Source organism: Narcine bancroftii, chromosome 2 (genome assembly GCF_036971445.1).
Source record: "Narcine bancroftii isolate sNarBan1 chromosome 2, sNarBan1.hap1, whole genome shotgun sequence".
Lineage (NCBI taxonomy): Eukaryota > Metazoa > Chordata > Chondrichthyes > Torpediniformes > Narcinidae > Narcine > Narcine bancroftii.
This window is the reverse complement of record NC_091470.1, coordinates 312,615,424-312,634,827: the sequence shown is the minus strand read 5'-3', so window position 1 is coordinate 312,634,827 and position 19,404 is coordinate 312,615,424. Positions and strand designations below refer to the sequence as shown.

Below are 19,404 nucleotides of genomic sequence, written 5' to 3'. Positions count from 1 at the left end.
GTCCCACACTCCCACTACTCTCTGTGTGAAAATTTTTTGCTCTTTCGCCCTTGACCTATGTACTCCCATTTGTATCTCACCTACTCTTAGTGGAAAAAGCCTACTTGCATACTCCATCTATTTCCCTCATAATTTTGTATACCTCTATTAAATCTCCCCTCATTCTTCAATGCTCTAGGGAATAAACCTGTTTAACCTTACCCTGCAACTCAGTTTCTAAAGTCCTGGCTACATCTTAGAAAATCTCTGCTCTCTTTCAGTCTTATTTATATCTTATTTTTAGCTTTATTGGATATATAAAGGCCTTGAAATTCCTAATCTGATGATCATGGGAAGTGGAAAGATTCGAAGAATATTGCTGACTTAGAGTTAAGACATGACAGATGACAATCCATAATAAATACTAGACTGTAATGTTAGGTCCTCTATTATGGTCACAATTCCAGTCCAGAGTTTAATCCAATCAAATGTGAGGTGATGAAACAAATAAGTCTGCAGATGCTGCGCAACATGCAAAAGTGGTGGAGAAACCCAGCAGGTCCCGCAACATCCTTATATAATCATATAACAATTACAGTATGGAAACAGGCCATATTGGCCCTTCTAGTCTGCATCAATTTGTGAAACTCCATTAGTTCCACCTACCTCCTCCTTGCCATAACCCTCCAACCCCCTCACATCCATGTACTCATCCAACCTCCTCTTAAATGACAAAATTGACCCTGCTGCAACCACCTCTTCCAGAAGTTCATTCCACTCAGCCACCACTCTCTGAGTGAAGAAGCTTCCTCTTATGTTACTTCTAAAGTTTTGCCCTCTAACCCTTAACTTATGACCCCTCATTCCAATCTCCACTACCCTTAAGTGGAAGAGCCTACTCACATCTACTATATTCCTTCATAATTTTATATACCTCTACCAAATCCCCCTTCAACCTTTTACACTCCAAGGAATAAAGACCCAGTCGAATCAATCTTTCTCTGTATTCTAGATACTGCAATTCAGGCAACATTTTAGTAAATCTTCTTTGCACCCTCTCTACTTTATTGATATCCTTCCTATAATTTGGAGACCAGAACTGCACACAATATTCCAAACTTGGTCTCACCAATGCCTTGAGGCAAACATGTTCTGTATAACCAATGTTTCAGGATTGAATTCTTTGTCATGTTATGAGCAAAAAGCCAGCAGGCACTTGAAATAAAAGTGGGGGGGGGGGGAGAAGAGAAAAAAACGGCAGGGTGTTGAGCACAGGCCATCAGCCATTAAGGCAAAAGTGGACATAGATAAGAGGGCAGGAGAGAAAAGCTGGGAATTGATTATGGTTGGGGAGTAGAGCTAGAGGCAAGGAGGCAGGGGACTAGAGAAAAAGATTGAGACTACAGATGCGAGGCTGATGGAAAGGAGACAAAGGGATAGGGAAAGAGAGAGGGACTAGGTGGGGTAGGGGGTGGGGTGCAGGAGGCGGGGGACTAACAGAAACCAGAGAAGTTGATGTTAATATTATTTAGTTGAAGGTTCCCAAATTAGAATATGAGATGTTGTTCCTCTGGTTTGTAGGCAGTCTCAGTTTGAGAACATGAACAGACATGTTTACCATATAAATCTTACCCTGATTTGTCCAAAACATAATGCCATTTTACGGCCTACTTTTTCTGTTGGTCCATATCCTGCTGCAAGCTTTTCATGTCCACTACATTACCCTGGAAGCAAATTTGGCCTACTTCTGAACTCTGCCTGAGAAGAAGAGGAATTCTACTTCCCATACTCTGAGACAGTCAATAGAATATCTGGAAGCCATATGTTTCAGATATTTTCAGAGTTTAGTGATTGCTTTCTTGTGAACCTGCATTCAGAAAGCTATGTTTAGGGGTAAAAAAAGTTTGTTAAAGTCAAAAAATACTTGCCATTATTTATGTTGTTTAAATACTGATTAGGTAGCAGATTAAATACCGAATAGAGAAATATGTGCGTCACATTTCTCAGTTAAAGCATTTTTTATTTTACATTTAAGATTGGGACATGGTTGCAATTAAAAAAAAGAATAGGATTATTGTTTTTACTACATGACAGAAAAATTATACACCATTTTGAAACTAGATTTCTCACATTTTAATTTATAAACTGAGACTTTTGGGACAGATAAAACACTAGTTTTTCTTAATAATGACAAATATTAGCTTGTTTTATATTTTTCATTGCTTTTCAATAATCACAGGCAGAATTAATATAATCATGTTCTCCTCAGGTAGATGTTGAAATCATATTAGCAAATTGAAATATCATTTTGTATTCTCACAGTGAAAAAACTGTTGGGAAAATCAATCTTTTGATTTTTGTTTGAACAATCAGTGTAGAGGATTTTAGTTTTGGGAATTAAACATCTCATGTCCCTGTCTAGACATTTAAAGAACTACAGCTAGGTTACAGCTCTCGGTTATAGCCCTAAGCCTGTAGCTCGAATCCGCAGGAGAAGAAGGACATACTCACCACTAGAGTATTTGACACTGAGTTTATTCAATGACAGCTCTGCCTTTTATAGTCAGCTTGGCTGCGTCACCACCAGGGTGTGGCTTGAGTGGGCCGGCTGCCAATTGGTTACCTCGGATGTCCGGGGCCCGATTGGGCCCCCTGTGATCCACCGGTGGTGATTGGCCAGTTTCACCACTCTGGCAGTGGCCTATGGAAACAGGCATTTCAGCCATCATGATGCTTTGCCGGTCGCCGTGTTCAACGGCCATTTCCTGTGTCAACCACCTGAGCTGTGGGGTCGGGTGAGTAATGGCCTGATTGAAGTTCAAGTAGGCTGGTTTGAACTGGTCAAGTGTGAAAGTCTCTTCCCTGCTGCCAATGCCCAAAACACAGGTGGAGCCGTTGTGTCTGAGGACACGGTATGGCCCCATGTAAAGCTTGTAAAGGTGGCCGGTGAGCCCCAAGCTGAAAATACACATATATTCAGTCAGTAAAGTTCTTTGGAACACAAGTGCAGGGTTGTCCATGGGGTCTAGGTTTAGTGGGGGCCAGCGTGCCTAGGTGCTTGCATAGTCAGGATGATATGGTCACTGGGGGCTCCCCTAAGTCCTCAGGGGCCATCACAAATTCTAGTGGTGTGCCATAGACTAACTCGGCAGATGATGCCTCAAGGTCCTTGTTGGGTGTGGTGCGGATGCCTACATGACCAAAGGGAGTTTGTCGGCCCAGTCAGGTCCAGTAAGCCATGCCATTAAGGCTGCCTTAAGGTGTCTGTGGAACCTCTCCACCAACTTATTGGCCTGTGGGTGATACACTGTGGTGTGTTGGAGTTGGGTCCCAAGGGCATGGGGTAGGGCAGTCCAAAATTGGGTCCCCCATCTGATGTAAGGTGTTCGGGGACCCTGAAACACGCTATTCAAGTGTTGAGTAAATCCGTGCACATGCATCTGTGGAAGCCTCTGATAGTGGCACCACCACCTCTGGCCATCATTGTGGGGCCCCTACCCATATCCAGAGGCACACGTTACCTTCTCATGATGGTCAACTGGATGGCGGAGATCTGTTGAATGGCGAACTACGCCTCATCTTGTTGGAACCACATCTGTGGTTGCGATGTCCAGAAGCCAGGCAGCTTCAACGCTATAGTGTTGATCGCAGGTTGCTCTTCCATCTTCGGGTCACTACAGCTACAGCTAGATTACAGCTCTTGGTTATAGCATAAGGCTGTAGCTCTAATCTGCAGGAGAAGAAAGACACTCCCACCAGTAGCGTGTATTCGACACTGGATTTATTCAGTGGTAGTCAGCTCGGCTGCGTCACCACCGGGCCATGGCTTGAGTAGGCCAGCTGCCGATTGGTTACCTCGGATGCTCAGGCCCTGATTGGGCCCTCGTGATCCACTGGTGGTGATCAGCCTGTTTCACCGCTCTGCCAGCGGCCTATGGAAACGGGTATTTCCGCCCTCACGATGCTTTGCCGGTCGTCATGTTTGATGCAATCTCTTGTGTTGGCCTGAGGCACGGGCCACAGGCCGCTACACTCTGAATTTTCTTCTTGTTCTGAATTAGTTCAGTAGGGGGACATGGCCACATGTGAGAAATTATATGCTAATAAAACTGACAATTTTGGCATTTTGCATTCAATATTCTGGCAAAACCTTATCAAAAGATTTTTGTCACGTTATACACTCTTTTCACTCTGGAAATCTGCTTCAAAACCATTCCTTCACTTAACTCTCTCATTTACTGTTCAAAAGCTTCCAAAATAATTTTAATTTTTGAAACTTTTTGGAATATTTTGATATATTAAGTCCAAGTTCCCCTAAATTTTTGGGGAACATCTATGTTTTATGAATCACTTAACATAATTTTACTATAGAAATAAATTAATATACCCAAATGATGGTCATAATATTTTCCATCTTTTCTCAGTTATGCTCTTTTCCTCTTATTTGAACATTAACAAATCTTTTTCAGAACCTTGAAAACTGTCATTTAATTTCCATTTAACCATTTTTGTTTTATGGAAAGTACTTTAGTTGCATCAGTACTAAAGCCTCTCATTCCTAGTACAATTTTAATGAATCTCTTCTCTATCCTTTCTACTGCCTTGGCTGAACATTTTAATTGGAAGCAGAATTCCAACATTTTAATACTACATCCAGGGATGTGGTTTAGCATCACCTCAGCTAATTAAAAATGTGGCATTGATTATAAAGAAATTTTGTGTTTTTTTTTTAAAGTGCATATGTATATGTTTAAAGTCTAAATTCTATTTTGCTGATTTTTTGCAAGTTCCTCCATTTAATGGATTATTTATTCCGATTTTATTGCAGCACTAAATTTTATTTGATACATTTATTCAATTATATGAATTAGTAAATAGTTTTAAACTGTTAACCAAGTTGTCTTTAATAATACATTGCAAAGAAATAATTTGGAAAATTTAAATTCTTTATCGATACAGGCTGTCAGTAATTCACTTTTTTTTAAAAAGTATTAATTTTTTTATATACATTGACACATATTGAAGAGATCCCCATGTTTGTGCATGGATTTACTGTGCCTTCTTCTCGAATAGCAAAGATGATTTGAAATCCTCAACTATGATTTCCATTCCCAATAATGTCTTGCAGAGCTTTTGACAATTCTTTGCTAAATTCTTCTGTCATCCTCAGATTTATGCAATCCCACTTTTATTTGCACCTCAGCATTTCCTGCATCATCTGAGAGCCCCCAGCTCTACTTGCTTTACACCTACGACTGTGTGGCTCCGTATGACAATAACACCAACTACAAATTTACTAACAATACCACGGTAGTGGGTTGCATAATAAAGGGTAATGAATTAGCATACAGTAGGGAGATTGAAATCTTGGCTGAATGGTGTACAGTGCTAACAACAACCTCACCGAAACCAAAGAGCTGACTTTAGGTGATCATTGAGGGAATCAGAGGTGGAGAGGGTGAGCAAATTTAAATTCTTGGGAGTCACAATCTCAGATATCCTATCCTGGACCAACATATGTGAAGAAAGCGCAACAGTACCACTAATTATCAGAATTTTGGTATGACATTGAAAACCTTGGCAAACTCCTACAGATGTGTCATGGAAATTGTGCTGACCGGCTGCATCATAGTCTGGTATGGGGACAAGATGGTGGAACACTGTAATATATGCATTGTACTAGTTGGCCTGCCGTTGATACTTTAACTCTTCCTTCTCAGGATCCCTAATAGAGGTGGTAATGCCCAATCCCCTCCCTCAGTACTGCCTTGGAATCGGGCTAACAGAATGTAAGAAATAACTGTGAGTTTATAGCCTATTAATCTTGACTTCTAGTCTGTTGGGTCTAATTGATAGCACTACAGGGGCCAATACTTCTGAGTAGAAAGCTCTACAAAAGGTAATGGACACAGTTTAATACATCACAGGCAAAACTCTCCTGACCATCAATAAAATCTACATGGAACACTGCTGCTGGAGAAAACCAGCAGTCATCGAGGATGCACACCACCCGGGACATGCTCTGCTCTCACTGCTGCCATCGGAAAAGAGGTATAGGTCCCACAAGACTCGTATCACCTGCTTCAGGAACAGTTGCTACCCCTCCACCATCAGATTCCTAAACAACAAACTCTATCAGAGACTCATTTAAGGACTCATTCTTTGCACATTATTTATAATTGAATATTTATTTTCTGTAGTGCAGTCAACTTGTTTACATTTCTTTCTCTGTTTACATTTCTTTCTTTTGTATATGTATCCATTCTTGAGTAAAGTAGAAATTTGCCTGGCCCACAGGAAAAAAAGATTCTCAGAGTTGTGTGTGATGTCATGCTTGTACTCTGACAATAAATCTGAACTTTAAAACTTTTGAATACAGTAGATCAATTGAATGTCCAGAGAAGATGAACTAGAAACCAGAGGAGATAGGTTTAAAGTGACAGGAAAGAGATTTAAAAGAACTTGAGCGGTAACCTTTTTTACTCAGAGTGATAGATGTATGTCCACGTCAGCTGCAGGCTCGTTTGTGGCTGACAAGTCTGATGCGGGACAGGCAGGCACGGTTGCAGGGGAAAATTGGTTGGTTGGTTGGGGTTGGGTGTTGGGTTTTTCCTCCTTTGTCTTTTGTCAGTGAGGTGGGCTCTGCGGTCTTCTTCAAAGAAGGTTGCTGCCCGCCGAACTGTGAGGCGCCAAGATGCACAGTTTGAGGCGATATCAGCCCACTGGTGGTGGTCAATGTGGCAGGCACCAGGAGATTTCTTTAGGCAGTCCTTGTACCTCTTCTTTGGTGCACCTCTGTCACGGTGGCCAGTGGAGAGCTCGCCATATAACACGATCTTGGGAAGGCGATGGTCCTCCATTCTGGAGACGTGACCTACCCAGCGCAATTGGATCTTACCCCTCCATAAATCTTCGTCTGCGAAGCCAAGCCAAAGATAGATGTATGGAATGGGCTGCCAGAAGAGCTGATGAAGCAGGTACTATTGTAGTGTTTTAGAAATAATTGGATGGATGCATGGATCAGATGGATTTAGAGAGATAAAGGTCAAATACGACCAGGTAGGACTAGTGTGGGATATTTTGGTCAATGTGGGCAAGTTGGGTGCAAGGGCCTTTTTCCATGATGTAAATCCCTATGATTCTCTTAAAATAATTTCAACAAAGTTTTATGAAGTTCAAGACCATCCTTCAGATCCTATAATGAAGGTTAGAGTTAAGTGAAGATGTTTGAGAACATTAGTTAAAAATGTTTGAAATATATTAGTAGGATGGGTTTCCCTCGCTTTTATACACTTATGAATTAGTTAATAAGTTAGTATATACTGCAAATAATATGTTATAACAGTGCAAAATTTGAAACATTCTAACTAAAGATTCTTCAAATTTACATTAATATAAATATGCAATGATTAATGTCTTTTGGCTCCTATAGTGAATATCTTAAATAATGGAACCATTTACATTTTTTTTTCATCTACCACCTCTCATCTTTCTTAATTCTTCTAAATAATTTTCAGAATTTAGCTGGCTTACCATTTCAAGTTGTCTGTTATTTGGGAATCACTGTTTTGGTTTTCTACTTTTGCTTTCAGAGAGCTTCTTGTACTTTTTAAATTGACTTATTAGAAGTAAGAGTTGGTTAATATATCTGAACAGTTCATCATTTTATTCTGTTGAAAATGGCCTTTCTGTTCTGTAAATTTAGCTTTTTTATTTATAGTTCTGATTCATTTCCTGGAGTTTGATGAACATTTGTACCTATCATGTTGAAGAATAATCATACTAAACCAGAACATATTTCTTTACACACTTTTTCATCATTATTATTACCAAACCTTTCCCCAGTCTTATTACTGCTCTCACAGTTTGACAGTTTAATATTTGTTCAAAGATATAACAGTTTTTATGTGCCCATATCTTAAATATATGTCTTCTGTATAATACCAAATGTACAGTGCAATCCCTCCACTGGAAATACCATCAATCAGCTTTAAACCTGAGACATAAAGGGAACATTTCATGAATAATTGAGAAAATAATAAGTCCAGAGGAATCAACTACCTGTTTTGAATTGTAAATAAAATATTTTTGTTAAAATGCAACAGATTAACAAATGCTAAAATCCTCAATTGATGGTAATAGATGTAAGGTGGGGAAAACATCGTGAACATGATTTAGAGAATTTAAAAAACCCCTCTTTATTTATTTATTTTCTAATGCATGAAACATTTATATGTTTCACACAGAATAATTTTGTTTGACGTCAAAAATATCCAGCATTAAAAAGAGCTAATAATATAGAATTCAGTATCTTGATTGTTATGCAAGCATATTCGGCAGCCATTTTACACAGAAGAATATCCCACAAATACAGATAACAAAATAACTAATGGACCAAAATCTCATTGTTCTGACTCATGTCAAAATTACAGTGAACAATGTTAGCAACGTAGATTAAGTTTTAAAAAAAATTTTGTGAAATAAGCAAGCATGGTAGATAATTGGTGTGCAGTGAAAATCCACTATGTATCTCCTCTTCCTTCAAGTCCTCTTTTTTTTTTTGAATATTTTAATTAAGCAATGTATTTAACAATGATTATTCTCGTTGACTATAATTGTAAATAACTCTCCTACCTCCATCCCTTGGAAAAAGAGAAAAAAAACAAAAGAAAGAATGTATAAAGACAAGATAGAAAAACATCAGAAATAAGAAGAAGATGATCGGCCAGGCACCTTCACCAATCTCTCAGGCTTAAAATTTATCTGACTTGGGGGAGGGGGGTAAAGGTAAGGGAGTGCTAAGGAGAGGGGGGGGGGGGGTGTGTGGAAACAGTTAAAGATTAATCCCTGCATTGTTGTAGGTATGGCTGCCAAGTGTCCATAAATACATCATATTTATTCCTCAGATTAGAAGTGATTTTCTCCAGGGGGACACAGTTTTGCATTTCTGCATTCCAACTTGCCAATCCTAAATAATTAGCAGACTTCCAGGTAACCGCTATATATTTCCTGGCCACTGCCAATGCGATATTAACAAATTGTAATTTATGTTTTGACAAGTCTTATGTCTTTAACATTTCCTAACAAAAATAATTCTGGGATGTGTGGAAATTGTTTCTCAGTAATTTGTTTCAGAAGATAACCCAGATCTACTCAGAAAGTTCTCACTTTGGGATATGACCAGGTTGATTGTAAAAGGGTTCCTACCTCACTGCTGCATTTTTGATCTGAAATTTCTGGTTTGTGGTATGAGTTACAGCTGATGCAAGAAATTATATTGCACCACTCTGTATCTTACATTAATGCTGTCTCAACACAAATCAAACCAGCGTTGTTCTCCAATTATTATATTAAGTCTCTCTCCCATTTTTATCTTGACCTGTGTAGCCGCTGTTTAGGGGCTTCCCTTTGAAGCAGAAGATACATAGCTGATACACATTTTTTTTTTGTATTTTCCTTTTGGACAAGTGTCCCTGATGACTACACCTGCAAGAGGTAGATTCAGCTGTAGCTCCTGGGAGACCAAGTTAGGGAAATGGAGCTGGATGAACTCAGGATCATTCAGAAAGCAGAGGTTATGATAGATAGGAGCTTCAGGGAGTCCCCCTTAAGTGTAGGGAGGAAGGCAGCTGGGTGACTGTCAGGAGATGCAAGGGGAAAAGGCAGGGAGAGCAGGGTAGCCCTGTTAACAATAAGTATACCATTTTGGATACTGTTGGCAGGGATGACCTACCAGGGACAAGTTGTAGTGGTTGGGTCTCTGGCACTGGGACTGGTCCCTCAGCTCAGAAGGGAAGGAGGAAAGAGAAGAATGCAGTGATGATAGGGGATTCGATAGTAAAGGGGACAAACAAGAGGTTCTGTGGGAGAGATCGATTATCCTGGATGGTTTGTTGCCTCCCTGGTGCCATGGTCTGTGATATCTCAGATTGTGTGGTCAGAAGGGAGGGTGAGCAACCACATGTCATAGTCCATGTAGGGACTAATGATGTGGGCAGGAAGGGTGAGGGGGTCCTGATAGGTGAGTTCAGGGAGTTAGAAGCAAAGCTGAAGGATTAGACCTTCACGGTTTTAATCTCAGGATTGCTACATGTGATGTGCTAGTGAGGTGAGAAATACAAAGGTAATCCATCTTAACTTGTGGCTAATGAGATGGTGCAGGAAGGAGGGCTTCAGGTTTCAGGATAATTGGGCTCTCTTCAAGGGAAGGTGGGGCCTGTTCTTGTGGGATGGTTTGCACCTGAATTGGAGGGGGAGTATTTTTGCTAGTGTTGCTTTGGTGGGGAGGTGGGGTGGGGGGGGGGGTTTAAACTAGATTTGCAGGAGGAGGGCAACCAGAGTGTTAGAACAGATAGTAAGGCAGAAATTCAGGGTTGTTCAGAAAAGAAATGGTCTCACATGATTTACTTCAATGCAAGGAGTATTGTCAGTAAGGTGGATGAGCTTAGAGTGAAATAATGGACATCCTTGCCTTGTAGATCTGGTTAATGGGAATGCTGAAGAAATTTGGCCATTGGTCACAACTTTAGCCCTAGATTCATGATGTAGAGCTTTTTATCCAATTTATAAAATTGTGCCCAAGTCCAAATCTTTCTAATACTTTAAATAAAAATCCCATTCCAGCTTATCAAAGGCTTTTTCCGCTTCCAAGGCCACAGCTACAATTAATTCTCCCCTCACTTGATCCAGATGTATAATACTTAAGTGTTTGCTTATATTATCAGCAGAGTATCTGATCTGCACAAAGCCTGTTTTATCTTTATTTGTTAATTTTGACAGAAACTTTCTATTTGCCAAGGCTTTGGCAATGATCTTATAGTCTGTATTTAATAATTATATGGGCCTATAAGATGACGGTTTCAAAGAGTTCTTTTTTAGGAATCACCATAATTATTGCTGTTGAAAAAGATTATGGAAAAGTTTGCGTTTCAGCCATTTGGTCTAATACCCTCATAAAGAGTGGTATCAAAGAGACTTTAAATTCTTCATAAAACTCAGGTGGGAAGCCATCTTCTTGAGGAGACTTGTTAACTTGTAATGAACCTAGTTCTTTCCATCAGTAAAGGGAGAATTTAATCCCCTCCATTCTTCAAGATCTAAATATGGAAGCTCTAATCTTAACAGGAAATCTATTTATTAAGGTCTCCTTTGAATTCTGATTTTGTAAAATTGCTTAAAAGCCTCATTTATGTCTTGTGGTTTATAAGAAATACTGTCAGTATTCATTTTAACTGCATTTATTGTCCACGAGACCTGTTCTCTTTTCAACTGCCTGGAGAGGGCTTTTTTTTCCCCTTATCTCATAATATCTTTGTTTTGTTCTCATTATTGATCTTCCCATTTCATGTTTTGCAAGGTATTATGCTTAAGTTTTTTTTATGAACTTATGTCCAATATTTTTCCTCTGAACCTGACTTTTCCAATTGGTTTATCTCCTAGATGCACTTCTCACAGATGAAGTTATCAGCAATACTTCCCTGACAACCCAAATCGTGCAAGAGAAACATTCCCCTGCTTGGCTGCCATTTTTCCATTTCTCTCTCTCTCTCTCTCTCCCTGCTCCTTTTGGATTACCACCACTCTCTGCCCTAATATGCTGTCACAAAATATGTAAATATTTAAAGATGTAGAAAAGTTGTGCATCTTCAGTGTAGTGAAAGATAAAATTCTAGGTTTACACCAGAAATCATCACTTTTAATCCTGCAAAGTTGAATGTACATTCTGAATGGATGAAGATACAGGAAACTTGAGTTTTCTGGTGGACAAAGTAAGAGTTTGGCAGATTGAAGTCAGAAATGGACAAACAGAGCAAGAAAATTTGTACATAGCCTTGCAAAATTGGACAAATAAGCCTTGTGCAAATTTGTAAATTGACCCCATCCAACTTCATCTCATACTTGTTGCACAAAACCTTCCAGGAAATTCTAAGCCAAAATGTTTTCTTAGCAGTGGTTGACAGTCATAGAACCACAGAACCATAACACATTACAGCACAGAAATAGGCCCTTCTACCCTTCTAGACTGTGCCAAACTACTATTCTGCATAGTACCACTGACCTGCACCCAGTCCACACCGCTCCCATCCATGTACCTGTCCAAATTTTTCTTAACTATTAAAATTGAGCCCACATTCACCACTTCAGCTGGGAGTTCATTCCACACTCCCACCACTCTCTGTGTGAAGAAGTTTCCTCTAAACATTTTCCATTTCACCCTTAACCCATGTCCTCTGGTTTGTATCTCACCAACCCTTAGTGGAAAAAAAATCTTACTTACATTTGCTCCATCTATACCCTCTTAACTTTTAAATACAATCATGTAGCACTTAACATCCACGATACATTCTGGGAAGTAGGATATTATGTGATTTGGATGTTGTGTGAACCCCATATTATATACTATTGACAGGTGGTTAAAAATGGCATAGATGTTAGGGTAATTAAACTATTCCATGACAGCAACATGGTATTCCTGCATTAGAATAATTGTTGCAACACATTTTCATCTGCCAGGCCATAGCTTCAAACATCATTCATTTTGTACTGGAACATGGTGGCTGGAAAAGTGGACTTGGGCTCTTTTCTGCAACACCTCTGTTGGATGCCTGGAGTTCTTCAGTCTCGTGGCAGCAGTTCTCACAGAGTATATGACAAAAAGATTTTGCAGTAATGACAAACAGTGGCTATGACTGAGAGGATCAATGAGTGAACTGAGCAAATTCAATTACGAGAGCTACATCTGCTACGTCCTATTTTCTGATCGGGATTTCTGAATGGACGTATATGAGGTCAGATGTTGCCAAAATGGACATTATGTGGCACATGACTGTACCTCCCCTCATTCTTCTACACTCCAGGGAATAAAGTCCTAACCTGCTTAACCTTTCCCTTTAAATCTTCTCTGCACTCTTTATATCTTATTGATATCTTTCCTGAAGTTAGATAATCAAAAATGCACAGAATACTCCAAATTTGGTCTCACCAATGTCCTGTACAACTTTACCATAACATCCCAACTCCTATACTGAATACTTTGATTTATGAAGGCCAATATGCCAAAAGCTCTCTTTACAACCCTATCTACCCGTGATGCCACTTTCATGGAATTTTGTATTTGTAATCCCAGATCTCTCTATTCTACAGCACTCCTCAATGCCCCACCTTTTACTGTGTATATCCTTTCTTGGTTTATCCTTCCAAAATGCAACACATCACATTTGTCTGCATCAAATTCCATCTGCAATTTTGAATCCCATTTTTACAGCTTGTCCAAATCCCTCTGGAAGCTTTGAAAGCCTTCCTTGCTGTTCACACCTCGAATATTTGTGTCAGCTGCAAAATTGTTTATCCAGTTTACTACATTATCATCCAGATCATTGATATAGATGACAAATAACAATGGTCCCAGCACCAATCCCTGAAGTACACCACTTGTCACAGGGCTCAAGTCCGAGAAGCAATCCAGTTGATGACCTCCCCATGAGTACTGAACATCTGAACCATCCTGACTAACCTCCTATGTGGAACCTTCTCAAAGGCCTTACTAAAGTCCATATAGACAACATCCACAGCCTTTTCTTCATTAACTTTACTGATAACCTCTTGAAAAACTCTATAGGATTGGTTAAACATGATTGACCATGCACAAAGCCAAAAATGACTGTTCCTAGTCAGTGACCATCCAAATACTTGTCTATCCAGTCTCTTGGAACACCTTCCAATAATTTTTCGACTACTGATGCCAGGCTCACTGGCCTATAATTTTCAGGATTACTTTTGGAGCCATTTTAAAATCATGGACAATGTGCCCTTCCCTCCAATCCGCCGGCACCACATCCCTGGCTAAGAACATTTTAAACATTTCTGCCAGAGCCCTTGAAGTTTCTACACTAGCCTCCTTCAATGTCTGTGGTCTCATTGCAACAATAAGTGTAGAGGTAATGAAGTTTTAAAAATCCAATATTTAACTGCGCATTTGCCTTCAATCAATGAATTGTTAATACTGTGATTTTTCTGCACTTTTCTCCCTTTGCCTTAAAAACCCATTTGACTTTGGTTAGACAATGGAACAGACTGATCTGTTGTACTGTGTAGTGCCTGATAATTTTGTACATCAATTTCTGCACACTGCAGGATCCAATTGTAATTTTTAATTGCACTAAAAAAATTCACTTTCATCTCATTTGTTTATAATTCTAAATCAGACAAAGTAGGGATATAAATTATTCACTAATAAGTTAGAGATGCTATATTTAACTTGGAACACTTTAGAAACCAAGCTGTTTATCGGTTAATGTCATGAACAGCTGACTAAATCAAAGGCTGACTGAGTAGTCAAGATTAGTTTTGTTTGGTGTTTTTAAGTACTGGTTCAAATTTTGTCATTCCAGGCATGTATAATTGGGATCAATGTGTGCATAAGTGAAGCTGAATTATATTGTGAAATAGGTTCAAGTGCATTCCAATAATGGGTATCATTTTTACCAGTGCCACCTACATGTTAAATGAATTTACCTGATCTGATCAAGCTCCAGCCAATTCTTCATCTCATCTTGAACCTCAATTTTTCCCTTTTTGAGTACAGTGAGACCTTTGAATCATTTTGCAGTGACTTAAGTGCCACACATGCTTGAATTTATACTGATTCCTTTCTATTCATTATCGTCATTGACTTATTTCATCTTCAAATTATTCCTAACAAATTTTTTTGTCATTAGTTCGTGCTTTAATGAAAAATGCTTCTGATAATTTTGCAAGCCAAGCTTTCTAGGCGATGGCTGTGTGCATTCTAAACATTTCAATGATGAACACTTTGCATTGTGAGAAGAGCACAGCTGTTATGTTGGATGTCAAAGGCTATTTGAGTACATATTAGTAACACCAGTTCTAAAACTGAAGATTTTCCAAAAAGGAAAATATCCACTTATGATCCAGGGTCATTTCTGCTTCTAGGATTAAGTACACAAATGCCTGAGTGCAATTTGATTAATGATGTTTTATTTTTTGATTGACAGGATATGGCCATGCAGCTCCAGACACCGATGCAGGTAAAGCCTTTTGCATGTTTTACGCTGTGCTGGGCATTCCACTGACCCTAGTCATGTTCCAGAGCCTGGGAGAACGGATGAACACATTTGTGAAGTACCTTTTGAAACGGATAAAGAAATGCCTTGGCATGAAAAGCACTGATGTGTCTATGGAGAACATGGTTACTGTGGGTTTCTTCTCATGCATGGGGACCCTGTGCATCGGAGCAGCTGCTTTTGCACATTATGAAGACTGGAACTTCTTCCATGCGTACTATTATTGCTTCATTACATTGACTACAATAGGGTTTGGGGACTTTGTGGCCCTCCAGAAAGATAAGGCCCTGCAAAAAAGGCCCCTCTACGTGGCCTTTAGCTTTATGTATATTTTAGTTGGTTTAACGGTTATTGGAGCTTTCCTCAACTTGGTGGTTCTCAGGTTTTTAACCATGAACAGTGAAGATGAGCGGCGGGATGCTGAGGAGCGAGCATCTTTGGCAGGGAACAGGAACAGCATGATCATCCACATCCAGGAGGATGCTCAACAGGGCCGACAGAGGTACAAAACTGAAGTGACAGACCTACAGTCTGTTTGCTCCTGCATGTGCTACAGGTCTCATGAGTATACCAATCAGGTGGTGTCACACCAGAATTCCTTCAGTTCGCAATTAAACCCTCAGTACTTTCACTCAGTATCTTACAAGATAGAAGAGATCTCACCGAGTACATTGAAAAACAGTTTGTTTCCCTCCCCTGTGAGCTCTGTGTCACCAGGTTTACACAGCTTCAATGAAAACCACAGGCTCATGAGGAGGAGGAAGTCGATCTGAAACCCTTTTTATTATGATTTGTACTGAGTGTGCTGAAGAAGCAGCAGCAAAAAGAATAATTTTTTTGAGTCTTGGAAACCAAGCATGAAGCATGGTTAGTGACAGCTCCACAGCAGCGACAACATGCCTTACCTGTGGCAGCTGGAGATTTAGGAACAAGCAACACACTGGGCATCCATCGAAACTACTTGCAAATGGACGTGTTTAATTGATATTAATCTGCTTGAGAGGAACATTACACTGTTAGAATGAGAGAGTGTTCTGGATGGAAGTGGGAAATGTGAGAAAACAATGCATCAGGTATTAATTTTGTAAAACAGTTTAAATACTGCATTTCAAACTTAACCAACAGATCAGAAGAACCCAAATTGTATGGCTGAAATAGCATGCGCATTAAGATATGAAGCAGTCAGTATACCGGATGTGCCATTGTAATTTCAGCTGCTGGCTCTTTAATACAGGATTGTAAAATGCAGAGAGATCATTTTAGCATGCCAGTTAAAATGCATGTGCTTTGTAAAACTGGTATGTATTGTAACTTACCTGAAAAGACAACTTAACTCGCAATGAAATTAATGATGCAATTAATATTTATTGATTTAATAATGAGTAATTATGCTTTGACAGCAATTCTGGCCACTTGCTATTTCTTGCCTTATTTGGTGGGAATAGAAAAACCAGAATGCATTTAGTATTTTAGTTCAGTTAAGACCTGCATGACCTGGAATTAGTGTTTGAATGCCTGGATTAAGACAGTAGTAAGAATAGAAAAAGAACAACAAAAAAATTCCCCTCCAAAAGGTCTAACAGCTTAAAATGATTTAACTGTTATTCCCAAAGCTGATTTAAGTTTTGCTGTACTATGAAATAGTTTTAATGATAGGAAGCTGTAACAAAATGTTTACAACTCAAGCTAGAACTCAGACTTGTGTATAAAATGTAATTATTGAGGTTGCTTCTTTTTTGTAATGAATGCACTAATATGTATATATTTTACATTGTCTTTACAATTATTGCAGTGTTGTAAAATAATGCACTTTTCTAATTTTTCATTAAAATATGGCACGTTTCAAAATATCAATTGTTGCTTTTATAACAAATGTACATGGTTAAGGAAAATCCTGTAAATTTGCACCACAGGAACTAATTTCAGTGGTAATATTTTGTACAAAAACAGCCATCCATAGAGTTTTATCAATATATAATATATATTCAAAATTTGAATGAAAATGTACAGAGAATATTTAATTGCTGAATTTAAGTATAAAGAGATGTTATAAATGGCAAATATTTTGCATGCAATAAAAGGTAAATTTTTGACAAATATTGTGTGCAAAGTGGCATTCACAAATTTTCTTTGATCAATCTTACAATCCTCTGAAATGTGTGAACCATGAATGTCTGCAGACACTGTGATTGTAAAAAAAAAAACCACAAAAATGCTGGAGGAACTCAGCAGGTCTCACAATGTCCATTGGAGCTAAAGATGTATAACCAACATTTTGAGCCTGAGCCCTTCTTCAGGGTATGAGCAAGAAGAAGGTAGGCACCTGAAATAAAAAGGCTGGGGAGAAAGGAAGAAAGGGCATGGACCACAGGCAAAGGAAGATAATTGGACATGGATAGGAAGACAGGAGAGTAGAGGTAAGAATTGATTTGGGGAAGGGTAGCTCTTTAAATGCAGAACTGGAGAAAAGAAGATGGAAAGGAAGGGAAAGGGAAACAGAGCTAGAAGAAAGGAGAAATAGGGAGAGGGGAAGGGGAGAGACAGGGGAGATAGGGGCTAATAGAAAGTGGAGAAGTTGATGATAATTCCAAAGGGTGCCTAGATGGAACATGAGGTGCTCTTCCTCCAATTTGCAGGTAGTCACAATCTGACAGTGCATAAGACCATGGACAGAAATATCAGCGTGGGAATTGATATGGGCTTCCACTGGCACATCCCTGATATTGTGGTGGACAAAGCTAGGGAGATGAACAAAGTGATTGTTTGCAGCCCAGAATGGGGATAAAGGAGGAAGTGTGGGCACAAGTGTAGCCTTTCCTGTGGTCACAGTGGTAGGTGAGAAGGGGATGATTGGTAGGAAGGGAGGAATGGATGAAAGAGTCATGGAGGGAGTGGTCCCTGTTGAAGGAAGAGAGGGAAAATGGAGGATATGCAGCTGGGGATCAAGTTGATGGTAGTGTGTTATTATACATGTAACTAAGAACTACATTTCCCAGCATTCAATGTGTGTGGTTGCTCAGAAACTGGAAATGACATATGATGGGGGTTGTCATTGAAGTTGGTTGAAGTGGATTGGAAGTCAGTTGAAGCAGCTGAAGGATAATAAAGTCAGTTACGTGTTAAACCCATGTAAAGTCATTCTTCTTGAAAGAACAAGCATAACATGGTGTCAGAAGTGTCGAAGAGAGTAAGAGTGGACAATCGTTCGTAAGCATGGATAAGTTAAGTCCTCCCACACTGATGCAGTTGATCATTGGAAATGCTTCAAACAGCAATTCAATATTTATTTAGAAGCTGGTGGAATGGGAGAGACTGATGGAAAACAGAAAACATCTATGTTTCTGCATTTGATGGACATCTATAACAGTTTTCGAACTGATGAGGCAGCTTTCACTTTGTACATTCTGATGACAAGATTTGAGGAGTATTTTGTTCCAAGTAAAAACATCAGGTTTGAGAGATTCAAGTTTTTCTCCTGTGACGAGAAGCAAGGTATGAGCTTTGACCAATACTTAGCCATGTTTCACACACTGGGTAAGTCTGTGAATTTGGAGATTTGAAAAATTCCCTCATTAAAGACAGAATAGTTTGCAGAATCCCAGATAATGGACTTAGAAGAAAAGCTGTTGCATGAAAAATATTTCACTCTGGAAAAGGTGGTGAATATGTATAGGGCAGCAGAGATCACATGAGGACAAGCTAAGGAGTTGCACAGGATAGACACAACAGTGCATGCGGTGAAAACAGAGAAGCAGAGCACCAGTAGTTTCCTAAAGCAACAACAAAGCAAAGTGGTAAGCTCAAACAGCAAATGCAGCAGGTTTGGAAGTAGACATATTCCAAATATGTGTCCTGCCAATGGAACATCTTTGGCTTGGCTTCGCGGACGAAGATTTATGGAGGGGGTAAAAAGTCCACGTCAGCTGCAGGCTCGTTTGTGGCTGACAAGTCCGATGCGGGACAGGCAGACACGGTTGCAGCGGTTGCAGGGGAAAATTGGTTGGTTGGGGTTGGGTGTTGGGTTTTTCCTCCTTTGCCTTTTGTCAGTGAGGTGGGCTCTGCGGTCTTCTTCAAAGGAGGTTGCTGCCCGCCAAACTGTGAGGCGCCAAGATGCACGGTTTGAGGCGTTATCAGCCCACTGGCGGTGGTCAATGTGGCAGGCACCAAGAGATTTCTTTAGGCAGTCCTTGTCCCTTTTCTTTGGTGCACCTCTGTCACGGTGGCCAGTGGAGAGCTCGCCATATAACACGATCTTGGGAAGGCGATGGTCCTCCATTCTGGAGACGTGACCCATCCAGCGCAGCTGGATCTTCAGCAGCGTGGACTCGATGCTGTCGACCTC

At 39.7% G+C, this 19,404-nt stretch overlaps 1 protein-coding gene across 1 annotated transcript in view; it reads left to right on the top strand.

Moving 5' to 3' along the window:
• kcnk9 (potassium channel, subfamily K, member 9) overlaps nt 1-15,835 on the top strand; it is a 77,981-nt gene extending 62,146 nt beyond the window's left edge. The window contains exon 2 of the mRNA XM_069915441.1: nt 14,994-15,835. Coding sequence (XP_069771542.1) covers nt 14,994-15,835 — 842 coding nt within the window. The remainder of the gene's footprint in view (nt 1-14,993) is intronic.
• Nucleotides 15,836-19,404: the final 3,569 nt, after the last annotated feature.